Here is a 22,319-nt window from a genome sequence, read left to right as displayed (position 1 = left end):
CCACAGAGGGTTCCTGTGCCAAGAGCAATGTCAGGTGTGAGAAGCTGAACTTGCAAAAAGGACAAGTAGGACCAAATCCAGTTCACGGCTACCAAGAGGGTTGAAATATTGGCTTCTCACCCTAACAATGTCTGGGTGTGTGTGATAACATCAGCTTTTCACATACTGTTGGCATTGCGGCCTTGACAGTGAAGGGGAGGCTATACTAAGTGCTGAAGGAGCAGACATAAACTGAAAGTGGCCCAAGCAAGTCAGCGTATGTGACCTGCTGCCTTTGGCCTCACACAGAGCCACGTCACAACATTACCGTGTCCCCATAATAAATAAACCTCCACAGCCACCCATTTCCCCAGAGGACTGAGGCCCATCTCAGCAAATTATCCTACTTATAAGGGTCTCAGAACTCAGGGGAAACAGGTTTTTTGTTTGTTTACTTATTTTTGCTGGTTGCTGTAAAATCTATGTTACCATGTGTTCGTGGCCACCTGAGACTGCATAGTGAATTCCAGGTCTACCTGGGCTAGAGTGAGACCCTACCTCAAAGAATGAAAACAAACAACAAAAAGGATGCGAGGGCTGGAGAGATGGCTTAGCGGTTAAGCGCTTGCCTGTGAAGCCTAAGGACCCCGGTTCAAGGCTCGGTTCCCCAGGTCCCACGTTAGCCAGATGCACAAGGGGGCGCACGCGTCTGGAGTTCGTTTGCAGAGGCTGGAAGCCCTGGCACGCCCATTCTCTCTGTCTCTCTCTCTCTCCCTCTATCTGTCTTTCTCTCTGTGTCTGTCACTCTCAAATAAATAAATAAATAAAATAAAATAAAAAAGGATGTGAATGAAGAGCCAAATGAATTCCAGCATGGGAGCCCCTGAAGCTGGGGTGGGGGTCATCACCACGTGCAGTTCTTCACCCCCAACCTGACAGGTTTCAAACCTCTCTGTTTAGGGATTTGATGGTAATTGCTCTGTCTAGTAGGACTGATTGACCATTAGTGATCAACACCTTTCCCCAGCCTGGGTGTGGAGGAGTTGGGACGGGGTCCAAGCTTCCCTGCAGTCCTGTGGCTTGTTGCTCTCCCTCCTGGCACCACGTCTGATGCTCCGCAGAGGTCCAGGGAGAGTCATTAGCAGAAGCTGGTATATTTGACGGGTTGATTATAAACAACACATGCGTCCTTCTCAACTGGAGGTGAGAAGGCCAGATGTATTTCAGGTTGTATCACAACATCACACTCCTAGCCACTGAAGAAATTACAGTCTCGGGCTGGAGGGATGGCTCAGTGCTTAAGGTACCTGCCTGCAAAACCTGACGACCAGAGTTTGATTCCCCAGTACCTACAGACAGCCAATGCGCAAAGTGGTAAATGCATCTGGAAGTAGTTTGCAGCAGCTAGAGGCCCTGGCATGCCCATTCTCTGTCTGTCTCTCTTCTATTTCTCTCTTCTTATAAGTAAATAAATAATTTTTTAAAAAGAAATCACAATTTCTATATAAAGAATATCAGATTCAACATAATTCTAAACTTTGATATGTCCATTGTCTACATAAATACTGATGGAAAATTAAACCAAAACATGATCACACTGCAAATTCATGGATCATTTAACGAGACTAATTTAATATTAACACTATGAGGAAGGCTGGGCATGCTGGTGCGTGCCCTTAATCCCAGCACTCTGGAAGCTATGCAGGATCACCATGAGTTCAAGGCCAGCGTGGGCTACAGTGAGTTCCAGTTCAGCCTGGCAGAGTGAGAGCCCGTCTCACCGTGCAGCCGGGAGCATGCGCCGTAGCACGGGCAGCGGAGCAAGTTTGCTGACATCAGCATCCCCGCAAATACACCACAGTGCGCTGTGCTGTGACGTCACTAGGTGACGGGAAGTTTCCAGGTCTGTTATGCTGTGGGACCACTGTCGTGCATATGCTCGTCGATGGCCATAGCATCATTAGTGTCTGTTTTTGTTTTCTCTCCTGTTGATGCTTTTCGCCATCAGCAGTAAAGAAATGAGCAGACACTGCCTGGGCAGTGGGCAAGTAGGTCAGACAGAAGTGTTTCCTTAATGTGTCCAAGGATGGCCTTGAACGCCTGCTCCTCCTGCCTCAGCCTCCCAAGTACTGCACATATTTGATAATGACAATAAAAGGATATGTCGCTACTCTATGTACTTCCTGTATTATATATTTTATTATTTCAGAGCACACTTCTACATAGCAAAAAGTTTCCTGCAGAGCAGTGTGCTGTGTTGATCAGCTGCAGACTTATTCTTCTTGTCTTTCTTCCTTTCCCTTCTTCCTGCTTTGTATTTGTTTTGTTTTCTGGGGAGACAGGGGAGTTTTGGGGGTAGGGTCTCATTCTAGCCCTGATGGACCTGGAACTCACCCTAGCTCCAAGCTGGCCCTGAACTCACAGTAATCCTCTACCTCTGCCTCCACAGGGCTGGGATTAAAGGTGTTTGCCACCACGCCCAGGAGATAGGGTCTTACTTTGTAGCCCAGGTTTATCTGGAATTCACTGTGTATCACAAACTGCCCTCAACTCATAGTAATTCTCCTGCCTCAGATTCCTATGTGCCAGAATTACGAGTGTGAACCTCCATACCTTATGTTTTTATTTATTTGTTTATTTATTTATTTATTTATTTATTTAAGACAGAGCCAGATAGATACAGAAAGAGAGAGAGAGAGAGAGAGAGAGAGAAAACAGGTATGATGCCAGGGCCTCTAGCCACTGCAAACTACAGACACATGCCCCGCCTCATGCCTCTGGCTTATGTACTTACTGGGGATTTGAACCTTGGTGCATAGGCTTCATAGTCAGGTGCCTTACTGACTAAGCAATCTCTCCAGCCTCCCCCCCCGCCCCCCGTAGGTTCTCGATTGCCTCCTTCTCTGTTGTTCTTTTTTAAAATTTTATTTTATATATAATAGCTTATATGCCTTTATTCCCTCAGCCCAACTGCCATGACCCTGGGGGGCCCTCCACAATGGGGTTGTAGGGTCATGAAGGCCTCAGTCAGTCCCTATGGTAAAGTGTCTCCATTGTCCTTGATCTCATGTTGTTTTGCCCATTGTGGCCCTAGGAGCAGTAGACTATGGTGTGTGTGAATGTCATCATGTACCAATACCATTTCAGTCACGTGTAGACATTATACCATGTAGCCTAGGTGTCTGGTGAGCTCATTGTTCTTTCTGGGTCTAAGTACGCTCTATGGCATGACACCCACACAATAAAATCTCCTAACACATTTTCCAACTGTTTCCTCTCAAAGAACCTCTGACAGCGAGTTTCACGAGACCTAGGACTGAGCAGTTCCCTTGTGTCACTGATTGAAGGTCTCGGGATTTGACCAGTTTGGGGCTCATGGCAGCATCTATTCCATATCTCTCCCCATGCTATTTTTCCTGGCAGTGCCTCATGTCTTCCTTTTTCCCTTCTACCCAGGAAGTTTTAAATGACACCATTTCCTACCCTGATGGGACATTCATGGATTGGGAGTTTAAGATCTCTGTCTTGTACGATATTGCTAAGGTAAGAGACCAGGAGACAGGGAACTTCCATGAAGACAGATCCTGCAGGTCACCAGACCCCGCTGTGTGGTTTCCTCTGTAAAAGACCAAGAGAAGGGGTTCTTTCCTGTGGGGGGACTTGTCTGAAGTGAGCCTGTGGTTAATTCAAGGCCCAGTGAACGCTCGATATATATCGAATATAATCTTTTCATTACAAGAATATCTGTATTTTAAGCATAGGGCACATATTTTCATAGACTTTTCAGAAATAAAAGCCATAGAAAACTGTAGGGAAGGCAAACGCAATCCTCAACTTTATAGGACACGATATCAAGCACAAGCAACTGTTTTGCCCAATGCAGTAATAAATTTAGACAGGAAAATCCTCAGGCATAATATAAAAAAGAAATAGACCCTGGTAAACAGAACCCTCGCTTAAGACGGAAGAAAATTCAGTCCTTTGTACATTCTTAAGGTACCTGAAAGTCATGTCAGGCAGAATCACCCCGGGAAATGTTAGTCTAGACTGACTGCACCACATTTCACTCTGGCCAAGCTGGCTGAAGAGTTCCTGCTGTGACATCTTTGGCCACCAGAGGGCAGCACACTTCCCAAAAGTTAGACCACCCCTTTCCGATGAAAAGGAATGGTAATTCTATTTCCAAAGGGAAAGTGATCTGCTCCATTTTAGAAAATAATTTAAAGCCAGGCGTGGCGGCGCACACCTTTAATTCCAGCACTCAAGTGGCCGAAGTAGGAGGATCACTGTTAAGTTCAAGGTCACCCAGAGATTATTATATAATGAATTTCATACCAGCCTAGGCTAGAGAGAGACCCTACCTTGGAAAAAAAAAAAAAAGGAAAAAAAATATATATATGCTAACCACTATTCATAAATTCAAATCTTACCATTCATATGTCTAGATGGAGGTCAGAGGAACAACACAGAATCATAGACCAAATCACATAAAAGCAAAAACAATGAAACCACACACACACACCTTACGTCTCTTATATATGGCTACTTATCAAGAGAGTTTTAGACAATTTCCTTTTTACTCTGCCATCTAAATATACTTAACAGTTTATAGGCAAATATTAAGGTTTTCACAATATTTTTAAAAGTGAGATGTACAGCACTAAATCTAAAATATGACAGTATTACTACATGGATGCCGAAATGGCTACACATTATCACTTCGTTCCTTAACACAATGGAGCCCCTGAGGATGGCTTATTTTTCTTTTTCCCTGTGATCTGCAAACCCACAGGGGATGTCGTACCTGCACTCCAGTAAGATCGAAGTCCATGGGCGTCTGAAGTCCACCAACTGCGTGGTGGACAGCAGAATGGTAGTGAAGATAACTGATTTTGGCTGCAATTCCATCTTACCTCCCAAAAAAGGTCTGTACAGACAAAGTTTTTGCTAGCATCCTCCCTTTCTTTAATATATATACATATACATAGTGTCAATCAGCCAGGCATGGTGGCACACTCCTTTAGTCCCAGCACTGGGGAGGCAGTGATAGGAGGATCACAGTGAGTTCAAGGTCACCCTCAGACTACATAGCAAATTCCAGGTCGGCCTGGGCCAGAGCAAGACCCTACCTCAAAAAAAAAAAAATTTTTTTTTAAATCAAGAGCTAGGCATTGTGGCGCACACCTTTACTCCTGGCACTTGGGAGGCAGAGGTAGGTAGATTGCCATGAGTTCAAGGCCACCCTGAGACTACACAGTGAATTTCAGGTCAGCCTCAGCTAGAGTGAGACCCTACCTCAAAAAAAAAAAAAAAAAAAATCAGGTCCACATGGAGTACTTGGGAAATAATGATGCTGCCCACTAAATCAACACTTAGGGCCACAAAAGGCAGTGTCCTGGTTTAGTCTCCAGCACCTCACATTTGTAACCAATGAATGCTCTTTTAAGCTAACAGATGTCCTCTGTGGTCATTGTCCTTGTCTATGTCCAGCAGTGTGTCCCTTGAGAGAAGTGAGGATGCATGGAGAACTCAGAGACTTGTGGAAGCAGAAGTGGGGGAAATATGGAGGATCAGAGCTCGAGGGGACCCTAACAGTTCTCTAGCTTAACCCTTGTCCTTTGTAGAAGACAGGATTGAGACGCGGGGAGGCTTTCAGCCAGAATGAGAGAGTCCAAAGTAGGAGGACCGTTTTCCATTCTTCATTTCATCATCCGCTTATCTGTGCAACAAGATATGGTTGTGTAAGAGTTTTCACCAGTGCAATACATTCTTTTGTTTTCAGAACAGTGATGAGGGTCAAAAAGATAACATGAAGACAGGTGATATGTAAAATATGCAAATATATCCTGTTGAGCATTTCTCCTCCCTTCCTTGCTAAGAGTCACAGAAAACCACCTCAGAAACACAGAACTCATGCTACCTCAGCATTCTACCCAGATCCAAGAACTGATGCATATTTCTTTTTTTATAAATACTTTTTAAGCTTTTTTATTGACAACTTCCATAATTGCAGTTGGTAAACCATGATAATTCCTTTCCCTCCCCTCCCCCCTTTCCCCTTCACAACTCTGCACTTCATCATCTCCCCTCCCCCTCTCCATCAGTCTCTCTTTTATTCTGATGTCATCACCTTTTCCTCCCATTATGAAGGTCTTGTGTAGGTAGTGTCAGTGACTGCGAGGTCATGGATGTCCAGGCCATTTTGTGTCTGAAAGAGTGAGTGTGTTATAAGAGTCCTACCCTCCCTTTGGCTCTTACATTCACATTCCAGGCAGATGCAGGTGCCAAGGAAGCAACTCCTGGTCCCCTAGCCAGCCAGGTCCCACCTCCTAAGGTTTCCAGGGGCTCCGAAAATAGTGGTACTGGTGCAGGATTTAGGGGTTCAGGAGGGGCCTCCCTGAATTTATGAACATCAAGTGGCTGTCCTACTCTTAATAAAGAATTAATAAGGATTGACTCAAGAAGGATAAATTATAAATTATTAAGTTTATCTAAGGAGAAATCACAAATTGTGGGTTTTATTAAGGAAGCTAGAACAGAATCATAAACTTATGGGAAGCAGGACACAGGTTATAAAGTACATTTAGGAGAAATTGAGGCCTTTAGAGAGAGGTGGGTGGGTAAAGTTGCCGGCACGTGGAAAGTAGAAAGGCAGAGCTTCTGCCCTTGTTTTCAGAGAAGCTAAGAGGACAAATGGCGAGGCTCAGGGAAAGAAAGCAAAGGGAAGATACCAAACAGAGAGCAGGAGATTCAGAGGAGAAATGAACTATGACAAGAGTTACTAATGGTTACCCCAAGTTTAAAGAAGTTACACAGGTAGCAGGCCGGCCTAAAGTGGGTGAGAGTGTGTGGCAGATGTGGAGTGTAAGGAAAACACGCATATGGTAGACTAGAGACCAGAAAAAGCATGCAGTTACTCAAAGAGAGAAGTTACACCAAGCTACAAAGCAAGCAGAAGAGTTCCCCCAGACCAAGAAACAGTGTCATGCTCTTACCGCGGAGGGTGCAATCTGTGGCCCAGCAAAGAGAGGCCGAGCCAGAAAAACAGCTGCGTGGAGGGCCGGCCGGGGAGGTGGGCGCGGTTGGCTGCAGGAGCCTTTGCAGCGAGGTTGGAAGCGCCAGAGGCGGATCCTGGGTCAGAGCATCCGCGCAGGGTGTCTAGGCAGTGCGCCAGCTGTGGGCAGCAGGGGGCGCTGTAGATCAGTCTCCATCACACGCGAGTTCCATTTCTGCCAAGTTCTGTTCTTGGGCCAGGGTGTCTTGTGGGGTGGCATCTCCTGGTTCTCTCTGGGCCTCAACCCTTAACTGAAACTGCCTTTAAAAAGCTAGTTTTGAGTCTGGGCCTGGTGGCTCACTCAGGAGGCAGAGGCAGGATTGCTGTGAGTTTCAGGCCACCCGCAGACTACATAGTGAATTCCAGATCAGCCTGGGCTCCAGTGAGACCCTACCTCAAAAAAGAAAAAGCTAGCTTTTTTTTTTTTACTTTCTTTTTTTATTAGCAACTTCATGACTGTAAACAATATCCCATGGTAATTCCCTCCCTCCCCCCACTTTCCCTTTTGAAACTACACTCTCCATCATATCCCCTCCCCATCTCAATCAGTCTCTCTTTTATTTTGATGTCATGATCTTTTCTTCCTGTTATGATGGTCTTGGGTAGGTAGTGCCAGGAACTGTGAGGTCATGCATATCCAGGCCATTTTGTGTCTGGAGGAGCACATTGTAAGGAGTCCTACCCTTCCTTTGGCTCTTACATTCTTTCTGCCACCTCTTCCACAAAATCTAGCTTTTTCTCTATCTTCCTTCACTACAAGCTAGATACCAAGAATTGAGCTGGGCACTTGGGAGGCAGAGGTAGGAGGATCACTGTGAGTTCAAGGCTACCCTGAGACTACATAGTGAATTCCAGGTCAGCCTGTCTAGAGCAAGAGTCTACATTGAAAAACCAATGTGAATATATGGCATAATAACACTTAAAGTTTAAGAAGCCGGGATGATGGTGCTTGCCTGTAATCCCAGCACTGGGAAGGCAGAAGTAGGAGGATTGCCAAGAGTTCGAGGCCACCCTGAGAATACAGAGTGAATTCCAGATCAGCCTGGGCTAGAGTGAGACCCTACCTCAAAAAAAGTTAAAGCTTAAGTAACATATTAAAAACGTATTAGTATACTCTGTCTATACTTGTATAGCTCGTTGGTGGAGTGCTTTTAAAAGGACCTGCTGGCTCAATGCTCAGCACTGCAAAAGTTTTAAAACTAAATTCCCCGACAACTTATATTTATATTCCTCAACATTTACTCAACATGTATTTCCTAAACACTTACTTCCCACCTGGCTCTATTCTAAGTAGCCCTTGAGGGGAAGACGTTTTCAGGGTCATAACAGCCGATGTCTTAGAGGATATCGGGGTACATGAGCTCACCCAAATGGTGGGATCCCATAATGAGCTTAAAAGGCTTCTGTTACTAGAACTAGCATAAATTCCCCACAAGCTTGTGAGCATATAAACCCTTGGGCGTCATGTCCGGGGTAGGTTGTGTAGGTACTTAACAGAAGCAAAGGGCTGGGAGCGTGGCTCTGTCTAGAGTGCTTGCCTAACATGTACAAGGCCCTGGTCCTGGTTCTATGCGTCACTGGGGGAAAAAAAGGAGATGGCTTAGCGGTTAAAGTGCTTGCCTGTGAAGCTGGAGGGCTCAGGATGGATTCCCCACTACCTATGTAAACCAGATGCACATGGTGGCACATGTGTCTAGAGTTTCTTTGCAGTGACTAGAAGCCCTGGTGTGCCCATTCATTCTCTCTTGCTCATAAATAAATAAAAATAAAATATTTTTATTTATTTATTTATTTATTTGAGAGTGACAGACACAGGGAGAAAGACAGATAGAGGGAGAGAGAAAGAATGGGCGCGCCAGGGCTTCCAGCCTCTGCAAACGAACTCCAGACGCGTGCGCCCCCTTGTGCATCTGGCTAACGTGGGACCTGGGGAACCGAGCCTCGAACCGGGGTCCTTAGGCTTCACAGGCAAGCGCTTAACCGCTAAGCCATCTAAAAGTAATGAAAGTCAAGCATGTTGGGGACCCCCAGCCGCTCCCGGCCCCGCCCTGCCATGCCTGTGTCTGTGTCTGCGCAGACCTGTGGACCGCGCCAGAGCACCTCCGCCGAGCCAGCGTCTCTCAGAAGGGAGACGTGTACAGCTTCGCAATCATCGCCCAGGAGATCATCCTGCGGAAAGAAACCTTCTACACGCTGAGCTGCAGGGACCAGACAGGTAACTCGGAACCCCTCCGGGAGGCCCTCCAGGAGCCAGCCCACCTAGCTGCCTTCTGGGCTCACAGAGACCCTGATCTCTGGGACCATATCTCAAGTTGTTCATCTTGTCCAAGAGCAATAACTTGTGCTGAGCACCACGTTCTCCAAGCATTGCAAGGATCCGAAGTCTGAGCGCTCTGGAAAGCTCACACTAGTGGACAGGGCTGCCCGGGTTAGGGCTTGAGAATCTTCCCCTTCCTGGCTGCTGTGTGCATGCCTGTGGCCTAGTGCTTGAGAGTGGAGGCAGGAGGATCAGGGGTTCAAGCCCACTTGGGTTTCACAAAGTGTTTAAAGCCAGCCTGCACTACATGACACCCTATCTCAAAGACACAATAAATAAATAAGCAATCAAACAAAAATGACCCCTCTCTTGTTAGCTCCCCCTTTCCTCCTGAGTGACCACGAAGAGAAAGTGTATCTGCTTAACACCCGAGCTAGCTCTTCTGCTGGCAAGACTGCACGGACGCTGGATTCTTACCAAAGCTCAGTCTGAGTCACACCCACCCAGTGGAGAACACTTAGTCCCACTTCTGTCTTCACTTACTGAGCACCTAACATGTGCTTACTCAGGACTGTGTTGGAGGGTGATGGAGGGATGAGGAAGGGGCTGGAGTGTGAGACAGAACAAGCCTGTTGAAAGGTCTGAAATAAGTTTTGAGGGTTAGCTACCTATCTGCAAGGTAACCTCTGGTTTATAAGTGGGATAAGACGTTTTGGCTCATTCATTACTATCTCTCCAAGGGAGAACGGTCTAAGGCTCTACAACACTCCTTGGGGCAGGGGGAGGGGGGCAGAGAACTCACTCAGAGGGTGCTAAAACTTCTTCATGCTAGATGCTTCTTGTAACTTAATTATTCTCACCCAATCAGAGAAGATTTACAGAGTGGAAAATTCCGATGGAATAAAACCCTTCCGCCCAGATCTATTTCTGGAAACTGCAGAGGAGAAAGAGCTGGAGGTGAGGACACTGCCCCTGTTCCAAGTATCTGACTCCTGTCTGTCACATTGCCGCAGCTTCAAATCACTAGATGGAGCTGGGCGTGGTGGCGCACCTTCAATCCCAGCACTCCGGAGGCTGAGGTAAAAGGAATGTGAGTTGGAGGCCACTCTGAGACTACATAGTGGATTCCAGGTCAGCCTGGGCTACAGCAAGACCCTACCTCAAAAAAAAACCAACATTACCAAATGGAAAATTCCAGGCTAAAAAATTATTTTTTACTTTATTATTTTTTAAATATTTTATTTATTCATTTATTTGAAAGAGGGGGGGGGGAAGAGGCAGAGAGAAAGAGAGAATGGCCACGCCAGTGCCTCCAACCACTGTAAACAAACTCCAGAAGCATGTACCTCCTTGTGCATCTGGCTTACATGGGTCCTGGGGAATTGAACCAGAGTCCTTAAGCTTCACAGGCAAACATCTTAACCACTAAGCCATTTCCCTAGCCCCTATTTTTTAGTGTATAATTTTACTATTGACAACTTCTATACTTACAGATAACAAACCATGATAATTCCCTCCCCTTCTCCCTTCATAACTCCACTCTCCTTCATATCCCCTCCCTCTCTCCATTAGTCTCTCTTTTATTTTGATGTCATCATCTTTTTCTCTTATTATGAGTATCTTGTGAAGGTATTGGTAGGCACTGTGAGGTCATGGGTATCAAGGCAAATTTCTGCCTGAACAGTTACACTGTAAGGAGTGGTACCCTGCCTTTAGCTCTTACATTCTTTCTGCCACCTCTTCAGCAATGGACCCTGAGCCTTGGAAGGTGTGATAGAGATATTGCAGTGCTGAGCACTCCTGTCATTTCTTCCCAGCACCATGATGCCTTCTGAGTCATCCCAAGGTCACTGCCATCTGAAAAGAGAAGGTTCTCAACCAAAAGTGAGAGTAGCATTAATATATAGATATGAACATTAAGAGAAGTGCTTACTGGGCAGTTTGATGAGCATAGTATATACATTTAGCCAGACAGCAGCATATGTTACAACCTTAGGGCTCATGACTACCACTGTTTTAAGTTTTCAGTATCAGGGATGTATTCCCTCCCATGAAGCGGGCTTCCAGTCCAATTAGAGGGCAGTTGGCTTCCACCATGACAGACCTGCCACTATTGCACCCATTGCCTCATTCGGCCTGGCTGGCCAATTATAAGGCTTGCAGTATCCACTGTTGAGTGTCTTCATTGGTGATTTCTCTTTCTCCCACTGAACTGCATGCAGAATGGCTTCTTCCAGCTTTCTGTCAGCTAGTCTATATGGAGGAGATCATCAGCTCAGTTCCAGCAGGATTTTTCAGTGGCCTTGCAGCCCAAGTATATGGAGTCTTCAGCAATAGGGTCTTACCTTCTATTCCTGGTGGGAAACCAAGGGCCTCGGCAATAGCCTGTAATGTTTCGGGGGCATCAGGGACCTCCCTGGCCAACAACTCACTGGAAGGTATCCCATCCCTGGCGCTGAAAATTTTCTAGTAATAATCTACGGCTTCTAAGTGTTTCATTATCCAAAAAAGTAGGTTTCCATATGATTTATTTATATCCTCTTAGATTTTGATTAGCCCTCCCTCCACCTTTCCTTTACTCAGTCTCTTCCCCTGACCTCATTTGGGCCTTTTCACTTCCATTAATCTATTCTTCTACTTACATATATACAATACCATCCTATTAAGTACCTGCCTCCCTTTCTTTCTCTTCACTTTATATCTGTTTTCTAGCTTACTGGCCTTTGCTACTGATTTTTCTTCCTACTCACACAGAAGTCCAGTCATCTGTAGCTAGGATCCACATGTGAGAGAGAACATGCGATGCTTGGCTTTCTGGGCCTGGGTTACCTCACTTAGTATTATCCTTTCCAGATCCATCCATTTTCCTGCAAATTTCATAACTTCATTTTTCTTTACTGCTGAGTAGAACTCCATTGTATAAATGTGCCATATCTTCATTATCCACTCATCAGTTGAGGGACATCTAGGTTGGTTCCATTTCCCAGCTGTTGTGAATTGAGTGGCAATAAACATGGTTGAGCACGTACTTCTAAGGAAATGAGATGAGTCCTTAGGATATATGCCTAGGAGTGCTATAGCTGGGTCATATGGTAGATCTATTTTTAGCTGTCTTAGGAACCACACTGATTTCCACAATGGCTGGACCAGATTGCATTCCCTCCAACAGTGTAGAAGGGTTCCTCTTTTTCTGCATCCTTGCCAGCATTTATGGTCATTGCTTTTCATGATGGTGGCCAATCTGACAGGAGTGAGACAGAATCTCAATGTAGTTTTAACCTGCATTTCCCTGATGACTAGGGATATAGAACATTTGTTTAGATGCTTATATGCCATCTGTATTTCTTCTTTTGAGAACTCTCTATTTAGTTCCATAGCCCATTTTTAATTGGCTTGTTTGATTTCTTATTATTTAATTTTTTGAGTTCTTTGCATATCCTAGATATTAATCCTCTATCAGATTTATAGCTGGCAAAGATTTTTTTCCTGTGATGTAGGTTGCCTCTTCTCTATTCACAGTGTCCTTTGCCATTCAAAAGCTTTGTAATTTCATGAGATCCAAGTGGTTGATTAGTGTGGTTTTATTGCCTGAGAAATTGGGGTTATATTCAAAAACTCAATCCTTATGTCAATATGTTGAAGGGTTTCTGCTACTTTTCCTTCTAGGAGTTTCAGAGTTTCAGGTCTGACATTAAGGTCCCTGAACCACTTGGACTTGATTCTTGTGCATACAGAGTAACAAGGATCTATTTTCATCTTGCTACATGTAGACATCCAGTTTTCCCAGCATCACTTGTTGAAGAGGCTGTCATTTCTCCAATGAATATTTTTGGCACTTTTGTCAAAAATCAGATGGCTGTAGCTGCCTGGATTAATATCTGGGTCCTCCATTTTTTTCCATTGATCTACATGTCTGCCAGTTTTTATTACTATGGCTTTGTAATATAGCTTAAAGTCAGGTATGGTGATACCACCAGCCTTACTTTCGTTGCTCAAAATTGTTTTGGCTATTAGAGGGGTTTTTGTGCTTCCAAATGAATTTTAGGATTGTTTTTTCTATTTCCATGAAGAATGCCATTGGAATTTTAATGGGGATTGAATTAAATGTGTAGATTGCTTTTGGTAACATTGACATTTTCACAATATTGATTCTTCCAATCCAAGAACATGGGATGTCTTTGCATTTCCTACTGTTTTTTGCAAGTTCTTGCTTGAGTGTTTTAAAAGTTCTCATCGTAGAGATCCTTCACTTCCTTGGTTAGGTTTATTCCAAGGACTAAGGTAATTCTGAATGGGAGAGATTTCTTGATTTCATCCTCCACATGTTTGTTGTTAGTAGAGAGGAGAGCTACTGATTTCTGTGTGTTTATTTTGTATCCTGCTAGTTGCTAAAAGTGTCTATCAGCTCTAACCATTTGCTGGTAGAGTCTTTAGGGTCCTTTATGTATAGAATCATATCATCTACAAATAATATAATTTGATCTCTTCCTTTCCAAGTTGTATCCCTTTTATAACTGTCTCTTGCCTTATTGCTATAGCTAAGACTTCCAGTAATATATTAAATAAAAGTGGGGACAGTGGACACATTTGTCTTGTTCATGAATTTACCAAAATTTACCACAGCTTCAGAATTACTAAATGGAGCTGGGTATGGTGGCACATGCCTTTCCCAGCCCTCAGGAGGTGGAGATAGGAAGATAGCCGTGAGTTCAAGGCCACCGTAGGACTACATAGTAAACTCCAAATGGAAAATTCCAGGATAAACAATTCTTAGGTCACGTAGCATTTTGAGTAGCGTGATGAAACGTTGCCCAACATGTCCACAATGCATACGTTGCCCTTCTGTCAGTCAGTGTGCAAACATCCGGGTTGTTAGAGTCCGTGTTGAGGTACTAAATGCTTCAGTTCAAGTAACCCTTGTTTTACTTAATGATGCCCCACAAGCACATGTGTTACTGCACCAACTAATATAGAGAGAGTAATACAGATTACATATAAATATGTCTAATTTATAGATAAATTTAATCAAAGGAATGCATGTATAGGGTTCTGGATTTTGAACTTCCTACAGTTTAAGTTATCCACTGGGAGTCTTGGAAATCTAACCTAGATAAAAAGGGAGAGCTGTTAGGTGACAGTTATAGGCTGGAGAAGAGGGGGACAAAACCTAATCTTTGGATCTGTTATCAGCTGGCTTTCATCCCCCATGCCTTCCCCTCCTCGCCTAGCCCAGGGGCAAGCCAGCTGCTGAGACACGTCACAGCCTCGGTTGATATGAACCAAAAGAACAAGACATGCAAGCGACACACTCGTGAGACTTATAAATACTTCTACTGATTTAAGAAAAAACGAGCGAGGCACGGTGGTGTACACCAGTAAAGAGCAGCACTTGGGAGGTAGACAGCAGAGGGTTACAAGCTTCAGGCTACAAGAAAACCTATCCCCAGACAGACAGACAGACAAAACAAAACAAAACAGACTGGATCACAGAGGTAAGAAGCGCAAAGTAGAACCTGTATGTACAATCTAATTTAATAGCTAGCTCTGTTTTGCACACTAAAGGAGCCTAAAAATTATGTGTAAAGTTTTACTAAACTCACCCGTGTGTGGCACACACCTGTAATTTCACAATCTGGAAAATGGAGGCAGGAGAATAAAGGTCATCCTCAGCTACACTGTGACCTTGAGGCCGCTCTGGGCTCCGTGAGACCTGTGGAAGGAAGGAGCGAGGGGAGGGAGAGAAGAAAGGAAGGAAAAGGAAAGGAGGTAGAAAGGAAGCCATAATCTAGAAAATACAGAGGAAGATGCTTTGGTGCTTTAAACCCTTCTTCTGAAGGAAATGGAATTTTTCTCTCTGTATTTGCCAAGCATGGTGGGTCAAGCCTACCACCCTAGCACTTGGAAAGTTGAGGCAGGAGGATCATGACGTTGAAGCCAGCTTGGGCTACATAGCAAGACACTGTTTCAGAACACAAACAAGCAAATAACACAAATAAAAAAGTTCTTTGGGGGCTGGGGAGATGGCTTAGCGGTTAAGCGCTTGCCTGTGAAGCCTAAGGACCCTGGTTCGAGGCTCGGTTCCCCAGGTCCCACGTTAGCCAGATGCACAAGGGGGCGCACGCGTCTGGAGTTCGTTTGCAGAGGCTGGAAGCCCTGGCGCGCCCATTCTCTCTCTCTCCCTCTATCTGTCTTTCTCTCTGTGTCTGTCACTCTGAAATTAAAAAAAAAAAAAAAAAAAAAAAATTTAAAAAAAAAAAAGTTCTTTGGCCTGGAGAGATGGCTTAACGGTTAAGGTATTTGCCTGCAAAGCCAAAGGATCCCGGTTTGATTCTCCAGGACCCACGTAAGCCAGATGCACAAGGGGATGCATGCATCTGGAGTTTGCTTGCAATGACTAGAGGACCTGGTGGGCATATTCTCCATATCTCTCCCCCCCCCCCGCCTTGCTCTCTCCCTCTCCCTCTTGCTCTCTCTCAAATAAATAAATAAATAAATATTTTTTTAAGTTATTTGAGGCTTGGGGTGGGGGAGGTATGTTTTAAACCCCACAGACAAGGCTGAGTGGTAGAGTTTGTCCCTAGCATATGCAAAGCCCTGGGCTTAATACCCAGCACCACCCAGAAGGAAGGAAGGAAAGAAGAAAGGGAGGGAGGGAGGGAGGGAGGGAGGACCAGGCGTGATGGCACACACGTTTAGTCCCAGCACTCAGGAGGCAGATGTAGGAGGATCGCTGTGGTTTAAGGCCAGACTGGACTCTAGAGTGAGCTCCAGATCAGCTTGAGCTAAAGTGAGACCCTATCTATAAAAAAAATAATAATAAGTGGAGATACTGCTTAGCGATTAAGGTGCTTGCCAGCAAAGCCCAAGGAGCCATGTTCAATCCATAGTATCCACGTAAGCCAGGTGCACACGGCGCCACAGGCATCTGGAGCTCATTTGCCGCAGCTGGAGGCCTTGGTGCACCCATTCGCTCTCTCTCTCTCTCTCTCTCTCTCTCTATCTCTATCTCTATCTCTATCTCTATCTCTTTCTCTCTCCCTGATTAAAAAAATTTTTTTAAAGGGGACCTAGAGAGATTGCTTAGTGGTTAAGGCAGTTGCCTTCAAAGCCAAAGGACCCAGGTTTGATTCCACAGTACCCACATAAGCCAGATGCACAAGGTGACACACAGGTCTGGAGTTCATTTGCAATAATTAGAGGCCCTGATGTACCATTCTCTTCCTCTCTCTCTCTCTCTTTCTCTATCTATCTATCTCTCTTTCTATCTTTCTATCTCTCTCTCTCAAATAAATAAAATATTTTTTTAGAAAAAGAGAGAAAGAAAAAAGAAAAAGAAAGAAATCCTGCAAACCCTGTAATCCTTGCATGCAAGAGCCCTTACAGAAAATGTTGGAGCCTTTGCAGATAACCTATGTACATATGTACAATCCCCAAGAGCTTGACTCCACCTCTGGATCACTTATATACAAGCCATATGGAAACGGACAATGTAGATTCTATGGAAATAATCATTATTCTATATTTTTTAGGAAAGAAGTCCATCTGTATTCAGTGTTTAGACTCGATGTTTATTGTGAATATTTTCAACAGGCAGCTGGTCAAATGCACCCATGGCAAAAGCAGAGCCCACAGATACGGGTAGAGAGGTCTGACCATCTCTCCATGTCACCGAAACCTTTTCCCCCAAATCATTATGAGCTTCCATTCGTGGATGTACTTGGATGGTTCTAGAACTGGAACTTGGTCACAAACATCCTGAGGTGCAGCTGGTCCCGGTGGACTAGAGAGCCCCAGCTATGGTCACAGAGCAGTCTGCATTTCATGCAACTGCTGCAGGCCGCTCACCAAGGCAGGGGCATTAGGAGGAAAGGCTACAAGTCAGGACATCACTGAGAATATAAGCAGCCAGAGGGGCTGTGACACCCGTCCCTTCCCGGGGCATTGTTCAGGCAAAGGGCAAAGGGGTTGCATGCAATTTTCATTTATAAGCCCATTTCTGGCTAGGGTGAAGAAAAACCAAAGGCCACAGCAGGGCTCAGTAAGTAGGTTGACACACCGGCACGAGGCCCTGGGTTTGGACCCCCAGAACCCCCACACGATGCTGGCCACAGCGCACACCTGCAGCCCCGCACTGGGCATGCGAAGACAGAGGCTTCCGGCCTTGCTGGCCAGCCATTCTGGTGGGTCAGTGGACTCTAGGTTCAATGAGAGACTGTCTCAGACAGTCAGGTTGGGATTGGCCGAGGAAGGCCTGACAGCCGACTCTGGCTTCCACATGGACCTGCACACTTATGCCCCCACACACGTGTGCCTCCTCACACATGCATGCACATGTACACACTCCACACCCGTCCACATGCTACAGCAAGCTTGTCACACACAAACTTAGGGTGCCAGAGGAGATGAGGGTCCCGCAGGCCTCCTGTCTCTCCTTTGCCCACTGCACCTGCGCATTGCAACCACATGGGAAACAATATAGTGTTGTCTTTGCCTCTGCATAACTGGGAACAGGCTTGATGTTCACAAGTCAGAGCACTGAGGGTGTGGGCATAAGGAATGCCATCCATTCTCAGCGGAGTCTATTGTTGGCTGCACACGAGAATCACTTACGATCATCTATCTTGTATTTACAAAGCCCCAGTATTTTTTTAATCTTCTATGGCAAACGTTGCACACTCCTATAAAGCATATAATCCTTCCCTTCTCCTGCCCAGCCTCATACAAACTCATATCAGAGTTTTCATTAATTTCACCCAGGGGGACGGCTGGTAAGACAGGGTAAGTGGTGATGGATATGTCAGAAAAAGCAAAATGGGGCCAGGTGAGGTGGCACATGCCTTTAATCCCAATCCTAAGGAGGCAGAGGTAGGAGGATCGCTATGAGTTCAAGGACAGACTGGGACTGCATAGTGAATTCCAGGTCAGCCTGTGCTAGAGTGAGACCCTACCTCAAAAAACTAAAAAAAGAAACAAAAGAAAATGCAGAATGGTACACTTACCCTAATGGTGGCCATCGCATATATTTGTAAAATATTCCCTGCCTTCATGATTCCCATGGGGGTGGGGACAGGACATGAGTCTGTCTTGCTAGAGTTTGAAGTAATCCACCATTTTCCCTTGCAGGTGTATCTACTCGTAAAAAGCTGCTGGGAGGAAGACCCAGAAAAACGACCAGATTTCAAAAAAATTGAGAACACGCTGGCCAAGATATTTGGGTACTGCTGAATTTTTCTTCACCAATTTGTGATTTTCCCATGATAGTTGATATTTAGTGATATGAAAGACTAAGGCTGCCTGCTGTAATAAAAACCTCAGGCTGTAGTAACACCTTCCACCAAAAAAAAAAAAAAAAAAGAATGATTTACAGACCAGAATACTGTTTTCTTAGGGACACATTCATTTGAAAAGTTGCAAGGTCATGGCTTAAGAGATGGCTTAGCAGTTAAAGTACTTGCTGTGAAGCCTAAGGACCCAGGTTCAATTCCCCAGTACCCAGGTAAGTCAGATGCACAAGGTGGCACATGCATCTAGAGTTTGTTTGCAGTGGCTAGAACCCCTGTGCGCCCATTCTCTCTATCTCCTTTCTCTCTCTCTCTCTCTCATAAATGAATAACTAAAAATTTAAACTTTCTAGCTGGGCATAGGGGCTCACATCTTTAATCCCAGCACTCAGAAGTCAGAGGTGGAAGGATTGCTGTTGAGTTCAAGGCCAGTCTGGAACTACATAGTGAATTCCAGGGCAGCCTGGGCTAAAGTGAGACCCTACCTCAAAAAACCAAAAGAAGTAAGAAAGAAAGAAAGAAAGAAGGAAGGAAGGAAGGAAGGAAGGAAGGAAGGAAGGAAGGAAGGAAGGAAGGAAGGAAGGAAGGGAGGGAGGGAGGAAAGAGAGAGAGAGAGAAAGAAAGAAAGAAAGAAAGAAAGAAAGAAAGAAAGAAAGAAAGAAAGAAAGAAAGAAAGATAGATGGATGAATTAGTTAATTAATTCTGGGGTTGAAGAAGTGGCTCAACAGTTAAATGTGCTTGCTTGCAAAGGTTGCCAGCCTGGGTTCATCTCCCCAGTACCTATGCAAAGCCAAACACACAAAGTGGCAGAAGCAAGAGGCCCTGGCAGACCCATTCTCTCTCGCCTCACTCCCCACTCCCCCCCCCCCATCTCTCTGCTTGCAAATAAATAAAAGTAAATTTTCAAGAAAAAAAATTCTGACCAATCATCTAATCATACATTTTTCTATTAAAAATAAATGAAGAGGCTGAAGAGATGGCTCAGTGGTTAAAGGCACTTGCTCACAAAGACATGTGGTCCAAATTCAAGTCCCCAGTATCCACAGAAGTCAAGAGTACACAAAATGGGCGTGCATCCCGAGTTTGTTCTCAGTGGGCAGGAGGCCCTGACACACCCATTCTTCACCTCTCTCTCATTTGCTCTCTTTATAAATAAATATAGATGAGATGTCTCTAGCACTCCCTCCCAGGCTCCGAGAGCGCTGTGGAAGAGGGAGTGGAGAGAAGGTCAGAGTCAGAGGTGGGTAGAGCTCTTGGGATGCAGCATGAGCTCAAGGCAGTGGCAGCTATTGGTGCATTGCCTCGACCTGCGTAATACTGAGCCCATCCACATTTCAACATGGCTGATGGAGGATGGGGAGACATCAAAATAGAAGATGGGCTAGTTGGAAAGAATAAGGGGTGCGGTGGAATGTGAGTAGTGGAGAGGGATGAAGGAAAGTAATGGGCCAGGCATGGTGGCACACACCTTTAATTCCAGCATTCAGGAGTCAGAGACAGAATTGCTGTGAGTTCGAAACCAGCTGGAGACTACAAAGTGAATTCCAGGTCAGCCTGGGCTAGAGTGAGACCCTACATCTACAAACAAACAAATAGTCCAACATGGGTCTTGAGAATCTATAAAGCCCCCAGGTAATGCTTTCATTTCTTAACTTTATTTTCTGTGGGGGTTTTTAGATTTTTTTTAAATTTGGTGGTTTTGAAAGTTGTTTGCACACTGGAATGTCCTGAGATGCCTGGATTCTGCCTAGAGTCTAATGTACCTGGTCCAGGGTGTAGACTGGCATGACAGAGATGGTCAGGCGAGGCTGGGGAAAGTGTTGAATGTAATTCGCCCTGGAGTAAATCCCTCATCTTCACCCTGGCACCTGCCCCGCTCTCATTCTGCACAGCTGCCCTCTACTTAGGGGCTTAGGTCCCTTGGGAGCTTGTTGATAACTTCTGTTTCTTAATCCCAAGTAATTTTCACTCATGTAGGACTGAGATAGGACTCAGAAATATATTGGATTTTTTACAAACATCCCTCCTCACCTAAGGGAATTAGGTGCCAAGCAAACTCCTAAGAGCAGAAGTTTTAATTTGTAAATGAGACCACAGTGATGTGGGTCCTCAGCACCTCCCACTAACCCTTCACATGGTATAGGCATGAGCTTTTTAAAAAAATATTTTATTTATTTATGAGAGAGAGAGAGAAAGAAAGGGGCAGAGAGAGAGAATGGGCATGCCAGGGCTTCCAGCCACTGCAAACGAACTCCAGATGCGTGCGCCCCCTTGTGCATCTGGCTAACGTGGGACCTGGGGAACCGAGCCTCGAACCGGGGTCCTTAGGCTTCACAGGCAAGTGCTTAACCGCTAACCCATCCATCCAGCCCTAAATTTCTTTTTCTCAAGATAGGGTCCCACCCTATCCCAGGCTGACCTGGAATTCACTCCGTACTCTCAGGACGGCCTTGAACTCACAGTGATCCTCCTACCTCTGCCTCCCGAGTGCTGAAAACAAAGGTGTGCGCCACCACACCCAGCTGGATTTTTGGGTTTTGTTGTTGATGTTGTTGTTGTTTGTCTGTTTGTTTTTAATTTTAAGACCCTGGTTCTCTGTTCTGAGAAGATAAGAAGGCTCAGCTTTGCTTTTCTTGTCTCCTGTCTCTATCACTTTGAGATCATCTTTAAAGTGTTTTCATTCATTACAAATTGTATATTATTAAGCTTTGCAGGCAAGCATTTTAAACACTGACCCATCACTCCAGGCCCTAAATAAAATAGTTTTTTAATATATATTTTGTTTTATTTATTTATTTGAGAGAGAGAGAGAGAGAGAGAATGGACACACCAGGGCCTCTAGCCACTGCAAATGAACTCCAAGACGCATATGCCAATTTGTGCGTCTAGCTTATGTGGGTCTTGGAAAATTGATCCTAGGCCCTTTGGCTTTACAGGCAAGCATCTTGATTGCTAGGCCATCTCTCCAGCCCTTGTTTTTCTATTTATTTAGTTTCTTTTTTTTTTTTTTTTGGCTGAAATAATATTTAATTTAAAGTAGTCCAGTACAATGGCTGATTTAAACTTTAATATATTTTGATAAATATATACATTAATAAATGTTTATATAAATAATTTATAAGTACATATCTCTTTAGTTTCTTTTAAGGTAACAATTTTGGGGTTATTGGGTCTTTTATTTTATTTATTTATTTATTTATTTATTTATTTATTTATTTTTGGTTTTTCAAGGTACGGTCTCACTCTAGCCCAGGCTGATCTGGAGTTCACTATGTAGTCTCAGGGTATCCTCGAACTCACAGAGATCCACTTACCTGTGCCTCCAAAGTGCTGGGATTAAAGGCGTGCACCACCATGCCTGGCTATTATTTTTTGACTCCCTGTTTTTCATATTCTCATATTTTTTACTAGGTGTTCATTTTTTATTAATAATGCCCAAGAGCTCATTGTCTGTTACTATCCACAGCCTTTTCCATGACCAAAAAAATGAATCGTACATGGACACCTTGATCCGGCGTCTCCAGCTGTATTCGCGAAACCTGGAGCATCTGGTGGAGGAAAGGACACAGCTGTACAAGGCGGAGAGGGACAGGGCAGACAGGCTCAACTTCATGCTGCTCCCCCGGTAAGCGCGCCTCCCACGTGGCCTCCCACGACTGCACAGCCAGACTCGTGGCTTTCTGCTGACAGCTTTAGCACGTCTGCGGTGCATCACCACATCATCGTTGCTGAGTTTGGTATCTCTTT

The 22,319-nt window shown here is 44.8% G+C and overlaps 1 protein-coding gene across 1 annotated transcript in view; it reads left to right on the top strand.

Moving 5' to 3' along the window:
* Nucleotides 1-22,319, top strand: part of Gucy2c (guanylate cyclase 2C) — a 92,127-nt gene that overhangs the window by 48,293 nt on the left and 21,515 nt on the right. Inside the window, exons 16-21 of the mRNA XM_004671850.2 lie at nt 3,436-3,522; nt 4,772-4,904; nt 9,111-9,248; nt 10,159-10,247; nt 18,414-18,505; nt 22,039-22,197. Coding sequence (XP_004671907.1) covers nt 3,436-3,522; nt 4,772-4,904; nt 9,111-9,248; nt 10,159-10,247; nt 18,414-18,505; nt 22,039-22,197 — 698 coding nt within the window. The remainder of the gene's footprint in view (nt 1-3,435; nt 3,523-4,771; nt 4,905-9,110; nt 9,249-10,158; nt 10,248-18,413; nt 18,506-22,038; nt 22,198-22,319) is intronic.

This window comes from Jaculus jaculus, chromosome 23, assembly GCF_020740685.1.
Source record: "Jaculus jaculus isolate mJacJac1 chromosome 23, mJacJac1.mat.Y.cur, whole genome shotgun sequence".
Classification (NCBI taxonomy): Eukaryota; Metazoa; Chordata; class Mammalia; order Rodentia; family Dipodidae; genus Jaculus; species Jaculus jaculus.
The sequence above is the reverse complement of the archived record's forward strand: the minus strand, read 5'-3'. Positions and strand labels throughout refer to the sequence as shown.